This window comes from Podarcis tiliguerta (genome assembly GCF_965153285.1).
Source record: "Podarcis tiliguerta genome assembly, chromosome: Z".
NCBI classification, from domain to species: domain Eukaryota; kingdom Metazoa; phylum Chordata; class Lepidosauria; order Squamata; family Lacertidae; genus Podarcis; species Podarcis tiliguerta.
The window spans coordinates 49266669-49284900 of NC_139553.1; the positions used below are offsets into that span (position 1 = coordinate 49266669).

The 18232-nt window shown below is 44.8% G+C and overlaps 1 protein-coding gene across 3 annotated transcripts in view; it reads left to right on the forward strand.

Moving 5' to 3' along the window:
- PHF6 (PHD finger protein 6) overlaps positions 1-18232 on the forward strand; it is a 31856-nt gene that overhangs the window by 8636 nt on the left and 4988 nt on the right. The window contains exons 1-10 of one of the 3 annotated variants that reach the window (XM_083422681.1): positions 2935-3099; positions 3510-3569; positions 12389-12562; positions 12961-13062; positions 14299-14432; positions 14620-14663; positions 16393-16553; positions 16691-16834; positions 17322-17426; positions 17894-18027. In XM_083422681.1, the coding sequence (XP_083278807.1) occupies positions 12425-12562; positions 12961-13062; positions 14299-14432; positions 14620-14663; positions 16393-16553; positions 16691-16834; positions 17322-17426; positions 17894-18027 (962 nt within the window). In that variant the 5' untranslated portion in view covers positions 2935-3099; positions 3510-3569; positions 12389-12424. Of the gene's footprint in view, positions 1-2769; positions 3100-3509; positions 3570-12388; positions 12563-12960; positions 13063-14298; positions 14433-14619; positions 14664-16392; positions 16554-16690; positions 16835-17321; positions 17427-17893; positions 18028-18232 lie in introns of those variants that run through there. The other 2 variants (XM_083422680.1, XM_083422682.1) reach the window with 2 other exon arrangements.

Consider the following 18232-nt stretch of genomic DNA (forward strand, 5'->3'; position numbering starts at 1 on the left):
CCCTCATTCTTATTGAGGGAATCATGTCTGAGATGCTGAGTTCAAATGCACCATTTTATATCTCTCATTGTCTATTATTGTGTGAATTAACAAAGGATGGATAAACTTGATTGTAACATGCTGGTATTTGCCTGTAAATGAAAGTCGCGGTAGTGGAGAAATTGCCCCAGATTAAACAGCTGCTAAATGATAATAAGGTGGTGCTGTGGTCTAAACCACAGAGCCTAGGACTTGCCGATCATAAGGTTGGTGGTTCGAATCCCTGCAATGTGATGAGCTCCCGTTGCTCGGTCCCAGCTCCTGCCCACCTAGCAGTTCGAAAGCATGCCAAAGTGCAAGTAGATAAATAGGTCCCACTCCGGCGGGAAGGTAAGCGGCGTTTCCGTGCACTGTTCTGCTTCGCCAGTAGCAGCTTAGTCATGATGGCCACATGACCCGGAAGCTGGAAGCTGGCTCCCTCGGCCAGTAAAGCGAGATGAGTGATGTCGCTTTACTAGAGTCGTTTACAACTGGACCTAATGGTCAGGGGTATCTTTACCTAAATGATAATAAAGCAGGCCACCATTATTTCTGTAACCTGACTTCAGGCCAATCTTTTTTCTTTTTGCAGTTTTTAGGGTATGTTGCTGGAGTGTGTTTGGCAGCAGCACATGCAATTTTAATCCTTACCCAGTAGGGGGCAGTCCTTGCCCAGTTGTTTTTGGTTTTCATAATGTGCTTTTAGCCTCTGGTGCAGACAAATGAAAGGAGAGCCTGTGGATACGCAGGTTTTAGACTTACACAGAACTTATCAGCCAGAAGTAAGTGGTAGGTAAAATAACTGAATCCTGTACAACTAATTCCAGTGAGCAAGTTTATTATGGCAAAATCTTTTGTAGACTTCATCATCTACATGGAGTGTTACCCTTGGATGCGGGACTTGTGGGTCTGTAATTGTTGCTGGACTGCAACTCCCATCATCCTTGATTACTGGGGCCAAGTTGGCTGGGACTGATGGGAGCTGGAGTCCAACGACCCTTGGAGAGTCAGATACCGGTAAATAGTGGGATGACATAGCAACCAAAGGCAAAGTGTGCCGTTGTCTGTGACAATTCACTTATAGCTCAGATATATGCAAAGTAGGCTTAGGGAACATTTGCACTAGCAGCAGTAATGATAAACCGTGATGATAAATCAACAACAGTGGAGCAGGAATCTATTTCATCTGTTTTCTGTCTAAGGGAGCAGCTAAGACAATGCATTATCATGTCATGTGTATGCTGCCCTTCTTCTAGAGATTTCAAGGTGGCAAGCTTGGGTTATCCCAATTTATCTTCCCAACTGCCCTGTAAGGAACACTGAAAAGGAGTGACTGTCACAAGTCACTGAGGAAGTTTCATACACGAGTGAGGAATGTGCACCCAGACCTTTTAATCCAAATCTTCACCCACTATTATCTCCTGCAATAGAGTATTTTCACCCTCTCTTGTCTTTTCTTGTTGTTTAGCACCCAGAAACTTCATCATTTTCAGGGGAGTGGGAAAACAGGCTTAATTTGCTGGCTGCATTGTCTGTGGTCAGCTTGGCTCTAATGGGAAATTGCGGGGCAGAGTGTGAGGATGTCCTTGCTTTATACAAAGACTTCTGGAGGGTGCTGGATATTCCAGCTCTCCTGTTAAGACTTGGATACAGAGCAAAAGAAAAGAAAACAACAAAACACAAAAAAGAAACAACCACCTTCCCAAACTACTGTATTTGGTCAAATGTGTATTGTTATTTATTCTAACTTGGACTAAAGAAGAATGATACATCTAAGCAAATGGTATCCAATTTGCAATTTACATACTTTTATATTCCTGATGTTTGTGGTGAAATACGAGAAAAGAAATGAGGGAGTGGGCCATGGATGTTGTTAGGGTGTTCTCCCTTGCAATGAAGAGCCATTTAAACTAATGGGCATGGTTTATTGATTTTCACAGGTCTGCTATATGACATAGTTCAAAACAACCATAAATGCTTCAGGATACAAACTTATGCACTCTTACCTGGCAGCTGAGCTGATAAACTTGAAGCTGAATGGTACTGGGGGTGAATGGCGGTCCTTGGGCCCAAGCATTGGGAAGGTGACCTGTTTTGCTAGTGGGTCAGCATGCTCCCAGAAGGAGCAGCTGCATAGCTTGGGGAGCTCCTCAATTTCAAACGATCACTGCAACCTTATGTAGCCTCTGATGCGAGGGTCACTTTATATCGCGTTTTTTGTCCCACTGACCGTGATAGGTAACACTTCTCCCCTCCCCCCCCCCCGCGCCTTCAGGGGCCATGATCCGATAGTTCACAGTCCTGGTTATTTTGTCCCTTGGAGAGTGAGATTTTGCTTTTCTTTTCTTTTCTACAAAACTTTGGCTTGGCGTATTTTTCTGAGGGGGGGTGCGCAAACACATTCCGTGCAACCAGTGCTTAAAACACTCCCACATGCCCCTATGCGCTGACGGGTCCAGCTGCGTTATTCCCACTAAATGTCCGGGGTGGAATTAAACAAATACATTTATATTCGGGAGAGGGGCGCATGCTCAAAACCGCTGAACCCTTTCAAACAGCCGGACGCGCCGCCTCCTCTTTAACAAAATCAAACGAAACAAAACCTGCAGCGGCGGCAGCAGTAGCAGCAGCGCATGCGCGGGACTCCTCCATTGGAAACGAGCGCGCGCTAGCCACTCCGCCTCTTCCCGCTCCCTTTTCTGCGCAGGCGCGAGACTGGTTAACCCCTACTACTCCTTCCATCCCGCCACCAAAGGCGAGTCCCTCGCAGTCGCCATATTAGTTGGGTTTTTTAAAAACCACCCCAATCAGGGCGCATGTGCAGTAAGCGGCCGCCGCGGCGGCCAAAAGGGCAGGCGAGCCGCTTGGTTTGGCTGAGGGCGTGGCATAAAACGCCGGTCTCGCGGGCGTCAGGCGCCGTTCGTGCGTGCTTGCGTCAAGCTTGGCGGCGGCGGCGGCGGCGTCTTTTTCCTCCTGCTGCTGCTGCTGCTGCTGCGGAGCCTCCGGAGGAAAAGGGCGGTTGACGCCGAGCGAGGAGCTGCGCCCCGGCCGAGAGGCGCTCCTTCCTGCCCAGCCGACCGGGTGAGTCCCACGCCCCACGCCCCCTCCCGGAGGGCCGGGTTGCCATGGGAACCGCTCCTCGCTGCCCTGGGGTGGGGGCCGGGACACCCGCTTCCCCCTGCCGCCCTCGCCCCTCCGGCGGCCCCTCAGAGGAGCCGGGCTGGGAGGGTCGCCCAGGGGTCATCTAGTCCAGCCATCCCGAGGGGGGGGGGTGCTGCCTTTCCCTCCCTCTCTCCTTGCCCAGGAACTAAAGGGGAGGCTGCTCCCCCTCCCTCCCTCACCCCCACCCGCAGCCCCAATGGCCATTGCGTCCCGTCGCCGGCCTTTCCAGGGGGCCCTGCAGCCCAGTTGCGGGTCAGCTGCCGCTGCTGCTGCTGCTGCTGCTTCGCTGGGTCGTTTGCTGAGGTTGACCGCGCACTTTTCTCTTCCAGGGGGCTCGACGCCAAGTACAAGGTTCCTCTCCCGCTCTTCGCAGGAGCCTTGTGAGATGGGTCTGTAAGGGGAAGGGGCTGCTGGGCGGGGGGCGGGGGAGCGGTGCAAGGTCAGCCAGCTACTAAGTCCCACCTGGGCGGAGGTGGACCCACGTGTCCTAAATCTTCGTGTCTACACCTGGGCGCTCTAGGCCTAAACTCGCGGTTTGGGGATGGGACTGACTTACAGGGAAACTGCATTGAGGTCGCTGGGGCTTCCACCCAGGCAAACCTGTACTGAATTCCACCGACACATGCACAAGCAGAATATCTGACTAGTAGAGCTGTTGCGTTAAGCACCTGTTCTTGGAAGGAAAACCCATAGCATTCAGTGAGACTTATTCCTTGATACCATGCATTGCCTTGCTGGCTTCATAAGGATGTCATCGTAAAAACGAGTTCATGTGTTTGTAATACAGCAATGCTTCAGAATTCCAGTAGATGGAAACCACAGGAGGTGGAGAGCGCTTTTATGCTAGAATCCTGGTTACAGGTTTCCCACAGGCATCTGGTTGGCCACCGTGAGAACAGGATGCTGGACTAGATGATTCATAGAATCACCAAATTGTAGAGTTGAAGGGGACTCCTGAGGGTCATCTAATGCAGCCTGCTGCAATGATTCAGCAGGCTCTTATGTTCACAATAGCTTCATTGTTAGCTGCACTAAGCTAGCACATTTTCAGATGCCCAGGGTTTTGTCTGTTATTCAGTTATCCTTGCCCTGCACGGCCAGTTGGTTTCCCCCTTGTTGCAGATCTGAGTGTTAGGGCACAATGGTTTGCTTTAAGCTGCCCACCCATGTATGTTTACCTGGGAATAAGTCCTGAGATGTTCAGTGTAGTTTACTTTCTAGTAGATACTCAGGATTGCAGCCCTAATGAGTTTGTGGCTGAGGTGAGATGAATGTGGGACTTCCAGCTCTTAAAATGTGCCTGCTGTCTCTGCTGTAGAAGGGTTGGGAAGGGCTGCAGCTTTGCAGTATAGCTTCTGCTTTGTATGCAGAAAGTTCTAGGTTCAAGTCCCAACAACTCTGGGTATGATTGGGAAACATTCCATGTCTGCAGCACTGGATGGATGCTGCCAATCATTATAGACAGCACTGAGCTGCTAGAGGCATCAAGGCTCTAACTGTGCAAGGCAGCTTTCCTATGCCTGCCATTACAAGTTATCCTATTGCCCTCTGCCAGCCAGCCACTATAGGAATGAGTGTTTAGAAACTGGTGCCTGAGTTTTTGTTGTTATTTTCCTCTTGCCTTCCCATCCTTCTTCCCTTGTATATCGCGTTTTTTAAGATTCCAAGCCTGGTACTATGGACTGCCTTGTTTTGGTTGTATGTTAGCTGCTCTTTGACTAAAGATTGGGGTACAAATTCAATAATAAATCCTCTCCTGGTTTCAGGCATAGTCTATTGGAAGTGCATTTATCTGTAAAAAAAGGTACAGCAAGGAGTTTGGTGAGATGATGTTGCTATAGTAACATTTCTATCTGGGCACATAGTGTCCCATGTTGGTTGTGGACCAGGGGAGTTCTGTTGAAATGAATTTTTCTGATCACCCTGCCTGTTTCTCTTTTCATTTCAGTATTACTTTCCTGTAGCTATGGTGTGTTTGCAGAGCAGTCAGGAGGAGAGACATTTCCTGAGATCTTGAAAAATATGTATGGATATGAATAGCTGCCCAGTAGGCAACACGCGTGGCACTGTGGGTAAAACCTCAGTGCCTAGGACTTGCCGATCGCATGGTTGGCGGTTCGAATCCCTGCGGCGGGGTGCGTTCCCGTCATTCGGTCCCAGCACCTGCCAACCTAGCAGTTCAAAAGCACCCCCGGGTGCAAGTAGATAAATAGGGACTGCTTACCAGCAGGAAGGTAAACGGCGTTCCATGTGCTGCGCTGGCTCTCCAGATGCAGCTTGTCACGCTGGCCACGTGACCCGGAAGTGTCTGCGGACAGCGCTGGCTCCCGACCTATAGAGTGAGAAGAGCGCACAACCCTAGAGTCTGGCAAGACTGGCCCATACGGGCAGGGGTACCTTTACCTTTACCTTTAGGCAACATATGAAACTTCTTAATGTTCTCTATAGCCTCTTCACATTTGGGTTTTGTTTCACTAGCCTTTGGTAGAAGACAAACACCTTTGGAGAGCTTTGACCAAGTGTCACCGATTCTCTGAACATTCTGAGTCTTGAGTAATTGTCTTGCTTCATCTTGAATAACTAAAAGCTCATTCCTTATGGGACTGACAGTAGTTGTCACTTGTATTAAATTCTCGTAATGTGTAAAACTTGAAAGGGGCTTTTTATATAGAGAGATGTTTGGTTCCCAGGCCATCTCCTAAAACTTTAAAAAAAATCAAGCTTTTGTCATCTGCCTCCACCTCCCCAAACCTCTGGGAGAAATTTCTTGGTTTGATATGCACACAGGTATTGGTGAGAGCAGTTAGAATGCTTGTACTATTCTGTCTTGTCTTAAGTTCCGTCAAAATGTGAGTATCCCATTAGAATATGCCTTACTCAAACTGCAAGGGTGTACTATGTTGTGCTCAGCTGATGATCTTAGCTGGGTGGATTTAGCAAACAAATAATGAAAGGTAGCAGTTCCCTAAAATATATTGTACCAGTGCCATTTAGGGACTTCAAGGTTGAATTGTGCCTGACTGACAATGGAGAACAAGCACATATGTTGAAGAGCTGGCACAGAGTGTGCCTGGCTAATGCCATTGTCATTGTATGTACACAGCAGAAGTGGAAAAAGCACAGGTGCTTATTTGCCTGCTTTGGATATCTGTAGCGCTCTGGCTTGTGATTTGTGGCTCCCATTGCTGATTCACCCAATAAATACACCCCAAGTGTTTGAGACCCATTGCATATAATTGTTTTGGGTGTGCAAATAAAAATTCTGCACATACTTGTGAAGAAATAAAAGCGTACCAGTGGGCAATGGGTGTCTGCCAGCTTGTCTATCAAAAGGATGAACATGTTAGCTGGGATTGACCAAAATTCCCTGTTGAGTGCACTGTAACAAAACTAGGGTTTCTGTTGCACAAATATCTTTAAGTGGCAACACAGTTTTAAAGTCTACTATTTTTACATAGGGCTGGAAGCCTAAATCAATGTGACTTCCATTTACTGCTTTGAATCTGACTATTAATCTTTTCCTACAAACACACACACACAGCAGAATCCAGGTCAAGTTAAGCACTTCTATTCTCTATTTTCTAGTATTTTGTTACAGGGCTTTAAAGGGGAATGCCATAGTATTCACAGATGGCACCATGGATGCTAACCCTATTCAGACACATTCTTGGAGCATTAATTTGCAGTCCCAAAAAGAATTTTGCCATTTGTTCTATAGTTACTTTGTTTACATTTCTGAAAGCCAAGCATAAAGATTTCCAGTGATCAATTTCAGAAATATGGTGGTGCATCGCAAGCGAAAAGAATCCGTTCCGCGAGTCTCTTCGTCTAGCGGTTTTTCGTCTTGCGAAGCAACGCCATTAGCGGATTAGCGCTATTAGCGGTTTAGCGGCTATTAGCGGCTATTAAAGGCTTAAGGGGTTAGCGGATTAGCTGCTAAAAGGCTATTAGCAGCTTAGTGCCTTAGAAAAAGGGGGTGGGGAGCGGAAAAAAATCGCAGGAACTCGCAAGACATTTTCGTCTTGCGAAGCAAGCCCATAGGAAATTCGTTTTGCGAAGCACCTCCAAAACGGAAAACCCTTTCGTCTAGCGGGTTTTCCGTCTTGCGAGGCATTCGTCTTGCGGGGCACCACTGTAATGCTAAAGGTAAAGGTACCCCTGCCCGTACGGGCCAGTCTTGACGGACTCTAGGGTTGTGCGCCCATCTCACTCAAAGAGGCCGGGGGCCAGCGCTGTCCGCAGACACTTCCGGGTCACGTGGCCAGCGTGACATCGCTGCTCTGGCGAGCCAGAGCCGCACACGGAACGCCGTTTACCTTCCCGCTAGTAAGCGGTCCCTATTTATCTACTTGCACGCGAGAGTGCTTTCGAACTTCTAGGTTGGCAGGCGCTGGGACCGAACAACGGGGGCGCACCCCGCCGCGGGGATTCGAACCGCCGACCTTTCGATCGGCAAGCCCTAGGCACTGAGGCTTTAACCCACAGCGCCACCCGCGTCCCACTGTAATGCTAGTGCCACAATTTTTTTCAGTCCGAAAGCACCTGCTCATTTGCCTACATTCCTCTTTGTATGTTGCTACTGCATTACTTCTCAGTTGCAAGATCTCTTGCAAACCCAGGAAATCCTTAGCATGTTTTTGTTATAACGTAAATGTGAAGTATACCCAATCATACTAAAATGTTTGGCTGTTTTGAGACCTCTGAAGCCCTGTCCTCTTGGAGAAATGACAGGCTAGGACTTGACTCTAGCAGCTAAATGGAGCATGAAGACCAGCTCTTGAATTTCCCTCCTTTCCATGGCTTAGGAGACATCACTGCTGCTTTTCCTCCTGTACTTAATAAATAGCCTGCTGGTTGAAGCTTTTTTTGAGCCAGCCTTTCCCCCCATGCCTTAGAAATGAGCCATTTAGAAAAGTGCAGTGGGGCCACAAGAAGGGCTTAAGACACAACAGGCATTTATAGGGGGAAATGGTCACATTTCTATCTTTGTTTGTACCCATAAAGCCATGCTATGGAGAAATAAAGCCTTGAATATTGTTTTGAAAGGAGGTGGGGTTCCCTCCCCAGTTTTATTCTGCTAAATACATCATGGTAGTTATCAAACCTTCATAAAGAATTCACTAGAACATATTGGTGATGCTTAAGGCCCTGATTCAGTAAACATACATGTTTAACTTGATTCCTGAGTAGTCTTGCAAGTAAGATGTTGGGATTCTGGGTTGGCAAATAAGTATCTTTGGAGTGCATTTATAGGCAGTGGCAATCTTTAGTCTGAAACCATTGTGCTACTGTTGATGTTTCTGGAAGAAACTTTTATGCTGTGTAAAGTGGCATGTGACTTCTGTTATTAGCTGGGAAATTGTCAGAAGAGTTTCCAGTTCAGGAATGTCTGTGCATATTCAGGTTTCTATGGTGCATTGACTTTTTAAAGTTGGTGGTTCCTGTTCAGTTGGTGGTTTTTTCAGATTATATTGCAGGAAAGCTTGAACTAAAACTGGATTTTAAAGAGAAAAAAATTGTAGGCCATAAACATAGGAAACCGCCTCATACAAAGTCATACCACTGGTCTGTTTAGCTCAGTACTATGTACACTGATCATGGCATCACTCCAAGACTTCAGAGAGCAACATATCCTAGTCCTACTTGAATATGCCAGGAGATTGAACCTGGGGCCTTTTTTGCATGTAAAGCTGATGCTCTACTTCCACTGAGCTCCAGCATCTCCCCATAAATCAAGGACAGTGTTTGAGGACAAGTAAGGCAAAGGCCAGTGAATACAGCAGCCTTCCCCAACTTGGTGTCCTCCAGATATTTGAAACTTTCTTCAGAAGGAGTGCATTGCTACTGTTGCTTTTATACAAGGGAAGGTTGAGGAGGTCACTCTGAGGGATGGGCATGAACCAGTAGTGAGGAACCTGTGGTCCTCCAGATGTTGCTGGACCATTTCTGGCAACCCCAGTTGGCATGGTCAGTAGCCAGGGATGATGATGAGGCGGAGGAGTCCAATGATGCCTGGAGGACCACAGGTTCCATGCCACTGCCTAACTGTTTACTGCCGTGGTGGTGCCACCCAGTCAGAAATGGATCTGTGTCTATCTGCATAACTGAGGCATTTATTGATTACACTAGAGTGCAACAAGGATTGTTCTCGAAGGTTCAAAGTGGTTTAGACTAATATTTAAGTTTTCATTTAAGAAAATCTCAAAAGAATGGAAAATTTTATTGCATTCTGAATAAGGGTAGTCAAACATCTCATTCTAGAAAGTTTTGCCTGATTTTTATAAATGTCAAACGGTGTTAGAATTATGATACTTTGAAGATTAAAGGCACTAACAAACTAAATTTTAAGTAAAAAGCACAAACTTAGCAACAGTTCTGTTAGTTTCATTAGATGCCTTAGAAATTGTTATGTTGGAAGCTGAAGTATTTTATTAAATTTCTTGCCTCATCTTGCATTTTGCTGTGCTTGCATTTCTGAAGTGTGAAAATACTCAGTATTCATTTTAAAATATGATACTGATTGTAAGCCTGGGGGGCATGTTTTGAAAGGCCCAATATAAACCCTTCAACAATAAATAAATAATTTTTTTTGTTCTTCTGTTAGCCTATTTTTTTGGTAGTGAGCTGAGCTCCTGTAACTGGGTCAACAAATGACCACATATATTGTGACGAAATAGGGACGCGGGTGACGCTGTGCCTAGTGCCTAGGACTTGCCGATCGTATGGTTGGCGGTTCGAATCCCCGCGGCGGGGTGAGCTCCCGTCTCTCGGTCCCAGCTCCTGCCCACCTAGCAGTTTGAAAGCACCCTTAAGTGCAAGTAGATAAATAGGTACCACTTTATAGCGGGAAGGTAAACAGCGTTTCCGTGTGCTGCACTGGTGCCGGCTTGCCACGTGACCCGGAAGTGTCTTCGGACAGCGCTGGCTCCCAGCCTCTTAAGTGAGATGAGTGCACAACCCTAGAGTCGGACATGACTGGCCCATACGGGTAGGGGTACCTTTACCTTTATTGTGACAAAATAAAAGTAGTAAGGGTGACATGTTTTGCCAGAGCTGGCAAAAAAATCACTTCAGTCATTTGCCACAAAACTAGTTATCAGTCCCTAGAAATTTAACATACTTTTTCCAGCTCCAAAATGTTCAGTTATTTTGTGGATATGTAGAGAGGTGGAGAAACATGTACACCAATGGTTCCCAATTAGCTAAGTACTGTGGACCCGTTTTTCTAAAGCCAAGCTTTTGAAAAAACCCTACTTTTGAAAATTTTGATATCTCTATGGTAGTTTTTGTTATGTGAATGGTGCTATGGACCCCCTGGGTGGGTTACAGACCCCCAGTTGGGAACCACTGATGTACACCACCTGGAGGAGTAGTGGGATATAACTGAAGAAGATGGTGGTGGTAATATGTTTGAAGTCATCCCATCTCAAAAAGGATACATTAGAGCTGAGAAAAGGCAACCAAAATTATTATGAAGCTAAACCCACTCTGCTAAAAGGAAAGGCTCCAAAATCTGATGCTTTCCAGATTTTGGGGGGGGGGGGGGCACCCGGCCATGATGCTGTGGGGAAAGTGAGTGGTGGTTGTCGTTGTTATCTGCACCTGTCATAATACTAGAATAATACTATACATAATACTAGACTGGAGCATCAAAAGAAACTGATTCAGGCTAGACAAAGAAGCACCAGTTCTTAGCATCTGTCTCGAGACAATAAAGTGTGCCTCCAGGAGTGAAGTCAATCTGCTATGTTAGTAGCACTGAAGTGACCTTCCCAGGCACAAACCTGGGCAGTGGACATGGAGATCCTGGGCTGCCCAGGCGACAAGACACACACACACACACACACCGGCCTCACTGATGTGGTCCAAAGGAAAGCGTAGCAATACATTGCACAAGCTGCCACAAGCTGTGGTGTTGATGGCCTTAAAACAGGGTTAGACAAAATAATGGAGCATTGTGTCAAAGGCTTATTAGCCCTGGTGGCTACAAGGACTGCCCATGTCCATATGCAGGATGCCACTGGACCTTGTTGCAGGGGAGCAACAATGAGAGGGCAGTTGGCTTCAAGCCCCAGCTGTAGGGTTCCTGGAATGATCTGCCCAGCCATTGTGAGAAGCAGGATGTTGGATGAGGTAGGCTCTTGGTATGATGCAACAAAGAAGTTACTTTATTTGGTGGGGGGAATAAAACGTGTGTGTGTGTGTGCGCGCACACATGCATGTGCACATACAGCTTCTGGATGTTGCTGCAAAGAATGGTTGACATTCTATGTTCTTCACATGATTACAAGTGTGATGTCAAGACCAGAACCACATGCACAGCTTCCGAAGACCAGAGTGTTACCTGCTCAGTGGCATAGTGCTGTGCTGTTAGTGTGTGTGTGGTTCATTCAGTCTTCTGGCCAAAACTCCTGTAGCTCTTTGCACATACATGAGAAAGCTATGCATGCCATAGTGCTGATCTGTATCATACTGCACAAGTTTATGAGTTTGTAGCTGCATGCGTGACTCTCTCAATGAGGCAATGGCAGATGTCCTGGTCACTTGAAGGCTTCTAATATTCTTATTTTAGAATGATTGGGAAATTTGGTTGGTACCAGATAGCCACATTTTAACTAATTGGGTGAACATTTCTACCTGACAAGCTCAGATGTTGATGCTTTCTGTAATGTGCATACCCCATGGATGAGCAAATTAAATCATTCATCAGCAGTTTGCCACAAGATACATTTTGATCCTCTGTTATTTACAAGCTGAGCCTGCAAATGAGTGCAGTGTTGAGTGCTTTCTATTACAATATTTTCTAAAAATGTGTATTAAAATACAGTTGACTTTCCTAGGGCAGCTTAAAATAAATCAATAGCAAAAGCAGGATAGGGCTCAAGACTGATTTATAGCATTCTAAGTTCAAGATGGTATGAGCATTCTTCTCAAATGGTATGAGCATTCTTCTCAAATGCTCTTTGTCTTTTTTCAACTTTCTTTATTTGGGCACTCTTCCTGTTGGGGTTTTTGTCAGTTTTCATTCCTTGCAGAAGGGCTGCTTTGGCAACATGCAGATTTACTTGGAAGCGCCATGGTCCACCACCAGGCATTTTAAATCTTGAAGATGCTTTTGATAAGGAATGCTAAATAGCTGGTGAACTAGAGAGAGGCTAACATGATTGTTTGTACCCTCTTTTTTGTTGTTCTGTGTTGCATTGGCAAGGCTTGAAGTAGCATTCTTCGAACTGCTGTAAGAATCATGTCAGCAGCAGCTGGACAGAAAAAGGGACCCGGCAGGCAGCGCAAGTGCGGCTTCTGCAGATCCAACAAAGATAACGAATGTGGGCAGCTACTGCTTTCTGAAAACCAGAAGGTGGCAGCACATCATAAGTGTATGGTAAGTGCTCCCAAACACTGCTGGAAGCTGCTCTTAGGGCAGAACACTGCTGCAGTGGGCTAAGAGGAGTTTGACAGGTGGGAGGGGGTACTTGAGGCTTCCTCCACCCTGATAATTCTCCCCTCAATTGCCTCTCATTGTTATTTTTAGTGTGATCTCCCCCCCCCCCAGGCAGGCGTCAAGATTGTTGAATTCATAGGACTGATGTCCAAGTAAGCTTATGCATAGGATCATACTGCCCATTAAAACGCTTTAGAACAGAACATTATATATTCATAACTTCCTATAGTACTGCATGTTAAGAAACCTCTCTCTAATGTAGAAGTTCTGATATTGTCTTTAATTTAATCAGTCCTGAAGTCACAATTAGCTCGTTCTCTCTTTTGGTCTCTTTTTAGCTTTTTTCATCTGCTTTGGTATCTTCACACTCTGATAATGAGAGTCTTGGAGGCTTTTCCATTGAAGACGTTGAAAAGGAAATAAAAAGAGGTACCAAACTGGTAAGATGGCATTTCTAGCTCTTGAAAGTGAAAAAGCTCAACTCGAAATGAAATTATGTTCAGTAAGTTGATAAAACTGCCAGCAGAGAAGCAGCAGTGCCAGTTTCCAGAAAGGTCTCACTGAAATCTTGTGAGCTCTTCCAGAGATTGTGAGATCTCACAAGGTTTTACTGGAAGGTGATACCACTGCCAGCGCTTTGCACCAGCATGCAGTGCAGGTAAGAGAGACATGACACGGCCAGCAGGAAGGGGGCACCACGTTTCCATTTCATCTCCAGTTGCAAAACGGGATGCAACACCCCTGGGTCATTCTGCTCCATCCTGTGAATGTATTTTCTGGCACAGCAAGGTCTAGGGAGCTTTAAAGTGAATTGCCACTGTTCTTGAAGAAACCCCCTCCTTTTTGTGTGTGTGTGTGTCTATACCACTGCACTGTAATGTATTTGTGTAGAAAGCTGCCATAGGAGAACAGCTACTGCAACAAAACAGTGTTTGGAGGAGGCAATAGGCACACTCTCTTATGCTGCTTTTGTGCTCAACAGTAGTTTTGCAGCTGTTTTCAGTAACAGAATTGTCTGCATTGCCAAACATCTGATCTTGAAAAGATTTTAATAGAAGTTGTTTTGTACACCGATAAGTTTCCTAAAGTGATTGGATTGTGTTGCAAATCATGGATTAATTTGGCAGCTACTTAAATACAGACTGTTTCACTTCTTGCCTAATATACAAAGCTAGTTGTATTTGGGGCTTCTGCATTTCCTCTTGATTTCAGTGGAGTGTCTGAAGATCATGTGTGTGCCAGATAGATATACACAGTGTAACTCAGAAGTGTAGCTTTGCTACTTATCCGAGTTAGTAGGTGATATATAAGTGTAGAATATCTCGGAGTCTAATGGCACCTGAGACCAACAATGGCATAAGCTTTCATGGACCATAGTGCTCAAAAGCTATTATACCATAATTAGCTGCTTTTTAAGGTGCCTTTAACTTGTGTTTTTGCTGTAGCAGACTTAACATGGAAACTGAAGTACAGTATAATCCCTGTTTATTCGGACTGAATACACATTTCCTCTGCCTTTAATTTGGTGCAGCTTCCTTTTCACATTCTGAAGTATCATGCAAAAGAAATAGCAGTACCAATTCAGTGCAATAAGCTTCCTTTCCCTCAGTTCTGCTCTAATCGCCTTTGCTGGTAAGAAGAAAGGTTCCAAATGTGTGTCTTTTTCCTGCTTTCAGATGTGCTCCTTATGCCACTGTCCTGGAGCAACTGTTGGTTGTGATGTAAAAACCTGCCACAAGACTTATCACTACTATTGTGCGTTGCATGATAAAGCTCAGATCCGAGAGAAACCTTCTCAAGGCATTTACATGTAAGGACCACTTGCATTTCTCCACCATTAAAGGAACCAACTTTCGTACTTAAGCAGAGATTTTCTGAGGTGGATTTCTTTCAGTGCAAAGTGCCTTGAAGTCTTGTTAGTGACGGTATAGTTCTAAGCAGATATAAAAGCTTTTCCTTTGTGGCTGACTTTGCTCTCTCCAATGTTCTATCCCTAGGATATTATGTCGAAAACACAAGAAAGCACCACACAACTCTGAAGGTAAAATTATTCATAGCTCATTGTTTTAAGTAGTTCCGCATCAAAAAGTACACGCTTTCCAGTCAAGAGAAAATAGGATGAAGGTAGAAGCATATTAATAAGAAATAAATTACTCTTTGAGTAAACCTTCCTTGATCACAAGCATAAGCATAGAAGGGTCCTTAAACAAGCCAAAAGCCAGCTCAGCTAATCAGGGTTTGAGCCAAAATTCCTGGGTCCTATGACATGGCAAGTCACTATTCTTCTAAAGTGACACTAATCTCTGCTGAAGTGGTAGAAGGAGGAGAATGGGAGGCTTGTCCACGGATCACTAAACCAGAGCTTTTCAAACTGTGTCGTGACACACTAGTGTGTCATCTACAGTGTCACATGAATGCTCCCCACACTTCTCACCAGGCTAGAAAGGGGTTAGTTTAACCTCCAGTTTGCTAGCAAAACTGAATTACTGTGTCGCAAAATGATGCATGTCCAAAAAGTGTGTCACCAACGTGAAAAGTTTGGAAAGCTCTGCACTAAACCATAGCATTGCCTCTGAAAACTGAGGTTGCACATGGGCCTATCATCCTCTTTTAATGCCATTTAAGCAATCAGCACATCTTATTCTAGCAACCAGTAGCACATTGTGTGATGGTCTAGTATTATGGGAGTAGGAGGAAAAAGTTCTCTTCACACTTTCACCACTATTTGCAAGAGTTTATAAACCTTATGATGTGTTGCTTTCTTTCGGAACTAAATCCTAACACTACAGAGACGAGTTCCTCAAAGTTTATCTGCAGGTGTGGTGTCTAGCTTTGTTTCTGATTTGAATGCATTAATTTGCACACTAATGTTGTAAAAAAAAAAAAGGAATTGGCTGTGTATAACATGTTCCATAAAGCGAGATGAGCGCCGCAACCCCAGAATCGGTCACGACTGGACCTAATGGTCAGGGGTCCCTTTACCTTTACCTAACATGTTCCATTATCTGGCCTAAATTCCACTGTGAATTCTAACCTGTCTGCACACGTGGAATTACTTTTCCCTCAAAAATACCAAAAAGGCTGTTCCCTCAGCCTTTGGTGTGTTCCCTCACTATTGGTTGTTCCCTCACTATTGGTGTGTGGCTGAAGTTGGGCTCATTGAAAAAGTGTCCACATTTTCAATCAAAACTCCATGAGCAGAGTGTGCTTTGACCTCTAGAGAAATGGGAGCCTGCATGTTTTCTTGTCTCAAAAGACTTATTAGCAAGAACAGAACAACAATCTATTCAGTGTACAGTACATTGAACAAGCAGAATAAGCAAGCCCTAATGGTTTGAGTAGACATTCTAATAACTGCACTGTTTAATTCAAGGAACACTGTAAGAAAATACTTGTTTTTGCTCTTTGGCTGCTTATTCTGGGAATCTGTTATGTATATTCAGAAGTAATGGGAGAAGTGAACATGGGAGAACGTTAGCCGTATCAGTTCCTCCCTTCCTATAACTGGAAGTGAGCTTACATAAGTTATTTGGAACTTGCTTTCCCAGGTTATTGTGATTATGGTAGTGGGGAACATTGGGGTCTTATAACACAGGTTTTCAAATAATTAAAAAGTAGCCTGGGTTTAGCCCAATAAATTGCTGCTGCCATGTCAAAGCAAGCCCTGCTTTCCTCCCCAGGCAATCTTTTGTGCCAGTGGGTGTGTACCCTACAGGAGCTTGTGAAAAACCATTCTAGCCTTTTTATGTGTGGGGGTTTTCTTCCTTCAGATTTAGGAGAAGGTTTAAATGAACTAAATGAGTTGGAAACATCCCCTCCCAAAAAGAAGGGGCGCAAAGGAAGGCCCAGAAAATTGAGTCTCAAAGGGCAGCCAGAAGATACTCGATCCACATCTTCACATGGCACAGATGATGTAGAAAGCAGTTCTTATGTAAGTGCCTTCTATGTTTGTTTATAAACCTCTCAAAGAAGTCTAGGTCTCTTTTTTATAATGAACTTACTTTGTTGCCTTGTGTTGAAACCATATTTCTTGTTCTGGCACATTTTAGAAAAGTTTTTTTCTTCCAGAGAGACAGATCGCCACACAGAAGCAGCCCCAGTGATACAAAACCTAAATGTGGATTCTGTCATGCAGGTGAAGAAGAAAATGAAGCTCGAGGGAAGCTTCATATATTCAATGCCAAAAAGGCAGCTGCACATTACAAGTGCATGGTGAGAAAAATCATTTTGTCCTTATTCTCTGGGGGTTCAAACATTTTCAGTGAAACTTTTCCCATGACATAGTATCATAAGCTGGATATCCACCTCCTCAGAGCTTCACATTAATTTGAAATATAGCCGTCTACCAGCCAGGGCTTGCACACTTCACGGTGCCACCTAGTTTAATGACATAAAAAGTGCTTCAGGGTCAAACCAAAAGTTCATCTAGTCCAGCATCCTCTTTCCCATAGTTACCAGCCAGATGTTTCCAAGATGCCTTTAAGCCAAGACTTATCCCCTCACTGTGTACTGCCTCTGAACCTATAAAGCTAGCATACTTGGTAGTCATTGACTGATCTCTTTTCCCCTCAGTGAATGTGCCCATACCCCTTTTAAAGCCTCAGCACATCGCCATCTGCCTGTCACATGTCCTTTTTTGATGTCCCACACAGCCAAGGTTTCCCACATTCCTAATATTTTGCCTCTCCTTTCTTCCTAGCTGTTCTCTTCTGGCACTGTACAATTGACAACAACTTCAAGGGCAGAGTTTGGTGATTTTGATATTAAAACTGTACTTCAAGAAATCAAACGAGGGAAAAGAATGGTATGTCCTTCTTGTCTGAGCCTGACCTATCCACCCACCTGGCTTTTACCCTGCCTCTTCTCCAAAGAGCTGAGTGCTGCAGACATGATTCCTTGCACCTTTCTTCGCACAGCAACTGTAGACTTGAGAACAGTGACTGACCCAAAGTGACAGAATAAGCTTTGTAGTAAAGCAGAGGTTTGGAGCCAAGTGTCCCCTGGTCTCTCACATTAGCCACTACTGCAAATAGAAAGTAATGCATGTTGAGTGGCTGTATCTACTTTTAAAAGTTTTAATAACATGAATTCCCCAGCAAACTGCTTGCATGCTGTTGAAAAATATTACCAGAAATGAGAACTTTAAGAATATGAAATTTATTGTGAAGCAGGAAGATATAGATTAATACCTCTCTCTCTCCCCCCTACCCCTCTCTCTCTCTCTCTGTGTGTGTGTCTCTGTCTCCTCCCTCTAATGTCTCTGTGTAACAGAAATGCACCCTTTGTAGTCAGTCTGGTGCAACTATTGGATGCGAAATCAAAGCCTGTATCAAGACTTACCATTACCACTGTGGAGTGCAAGACAAAGCAAAATACATTGAGAACATGTCACGAGGAATTTACAAGTAAATGCCATTCTCTTTTACTTTGCCACACACTTTACTGGAGCATAGGGCAGGCTGGCCATGGGGTTATCATTTCTATGTAGTTGAACTGATGTGAATAGAGAGGCATGTATGTTTCGGCCAACAGGAAACTCACATGAGGCAGTATATTTCAATTTGTTCCACTGAAGACTGTAGACTTCTTCACTATGCTTAACACAGAATA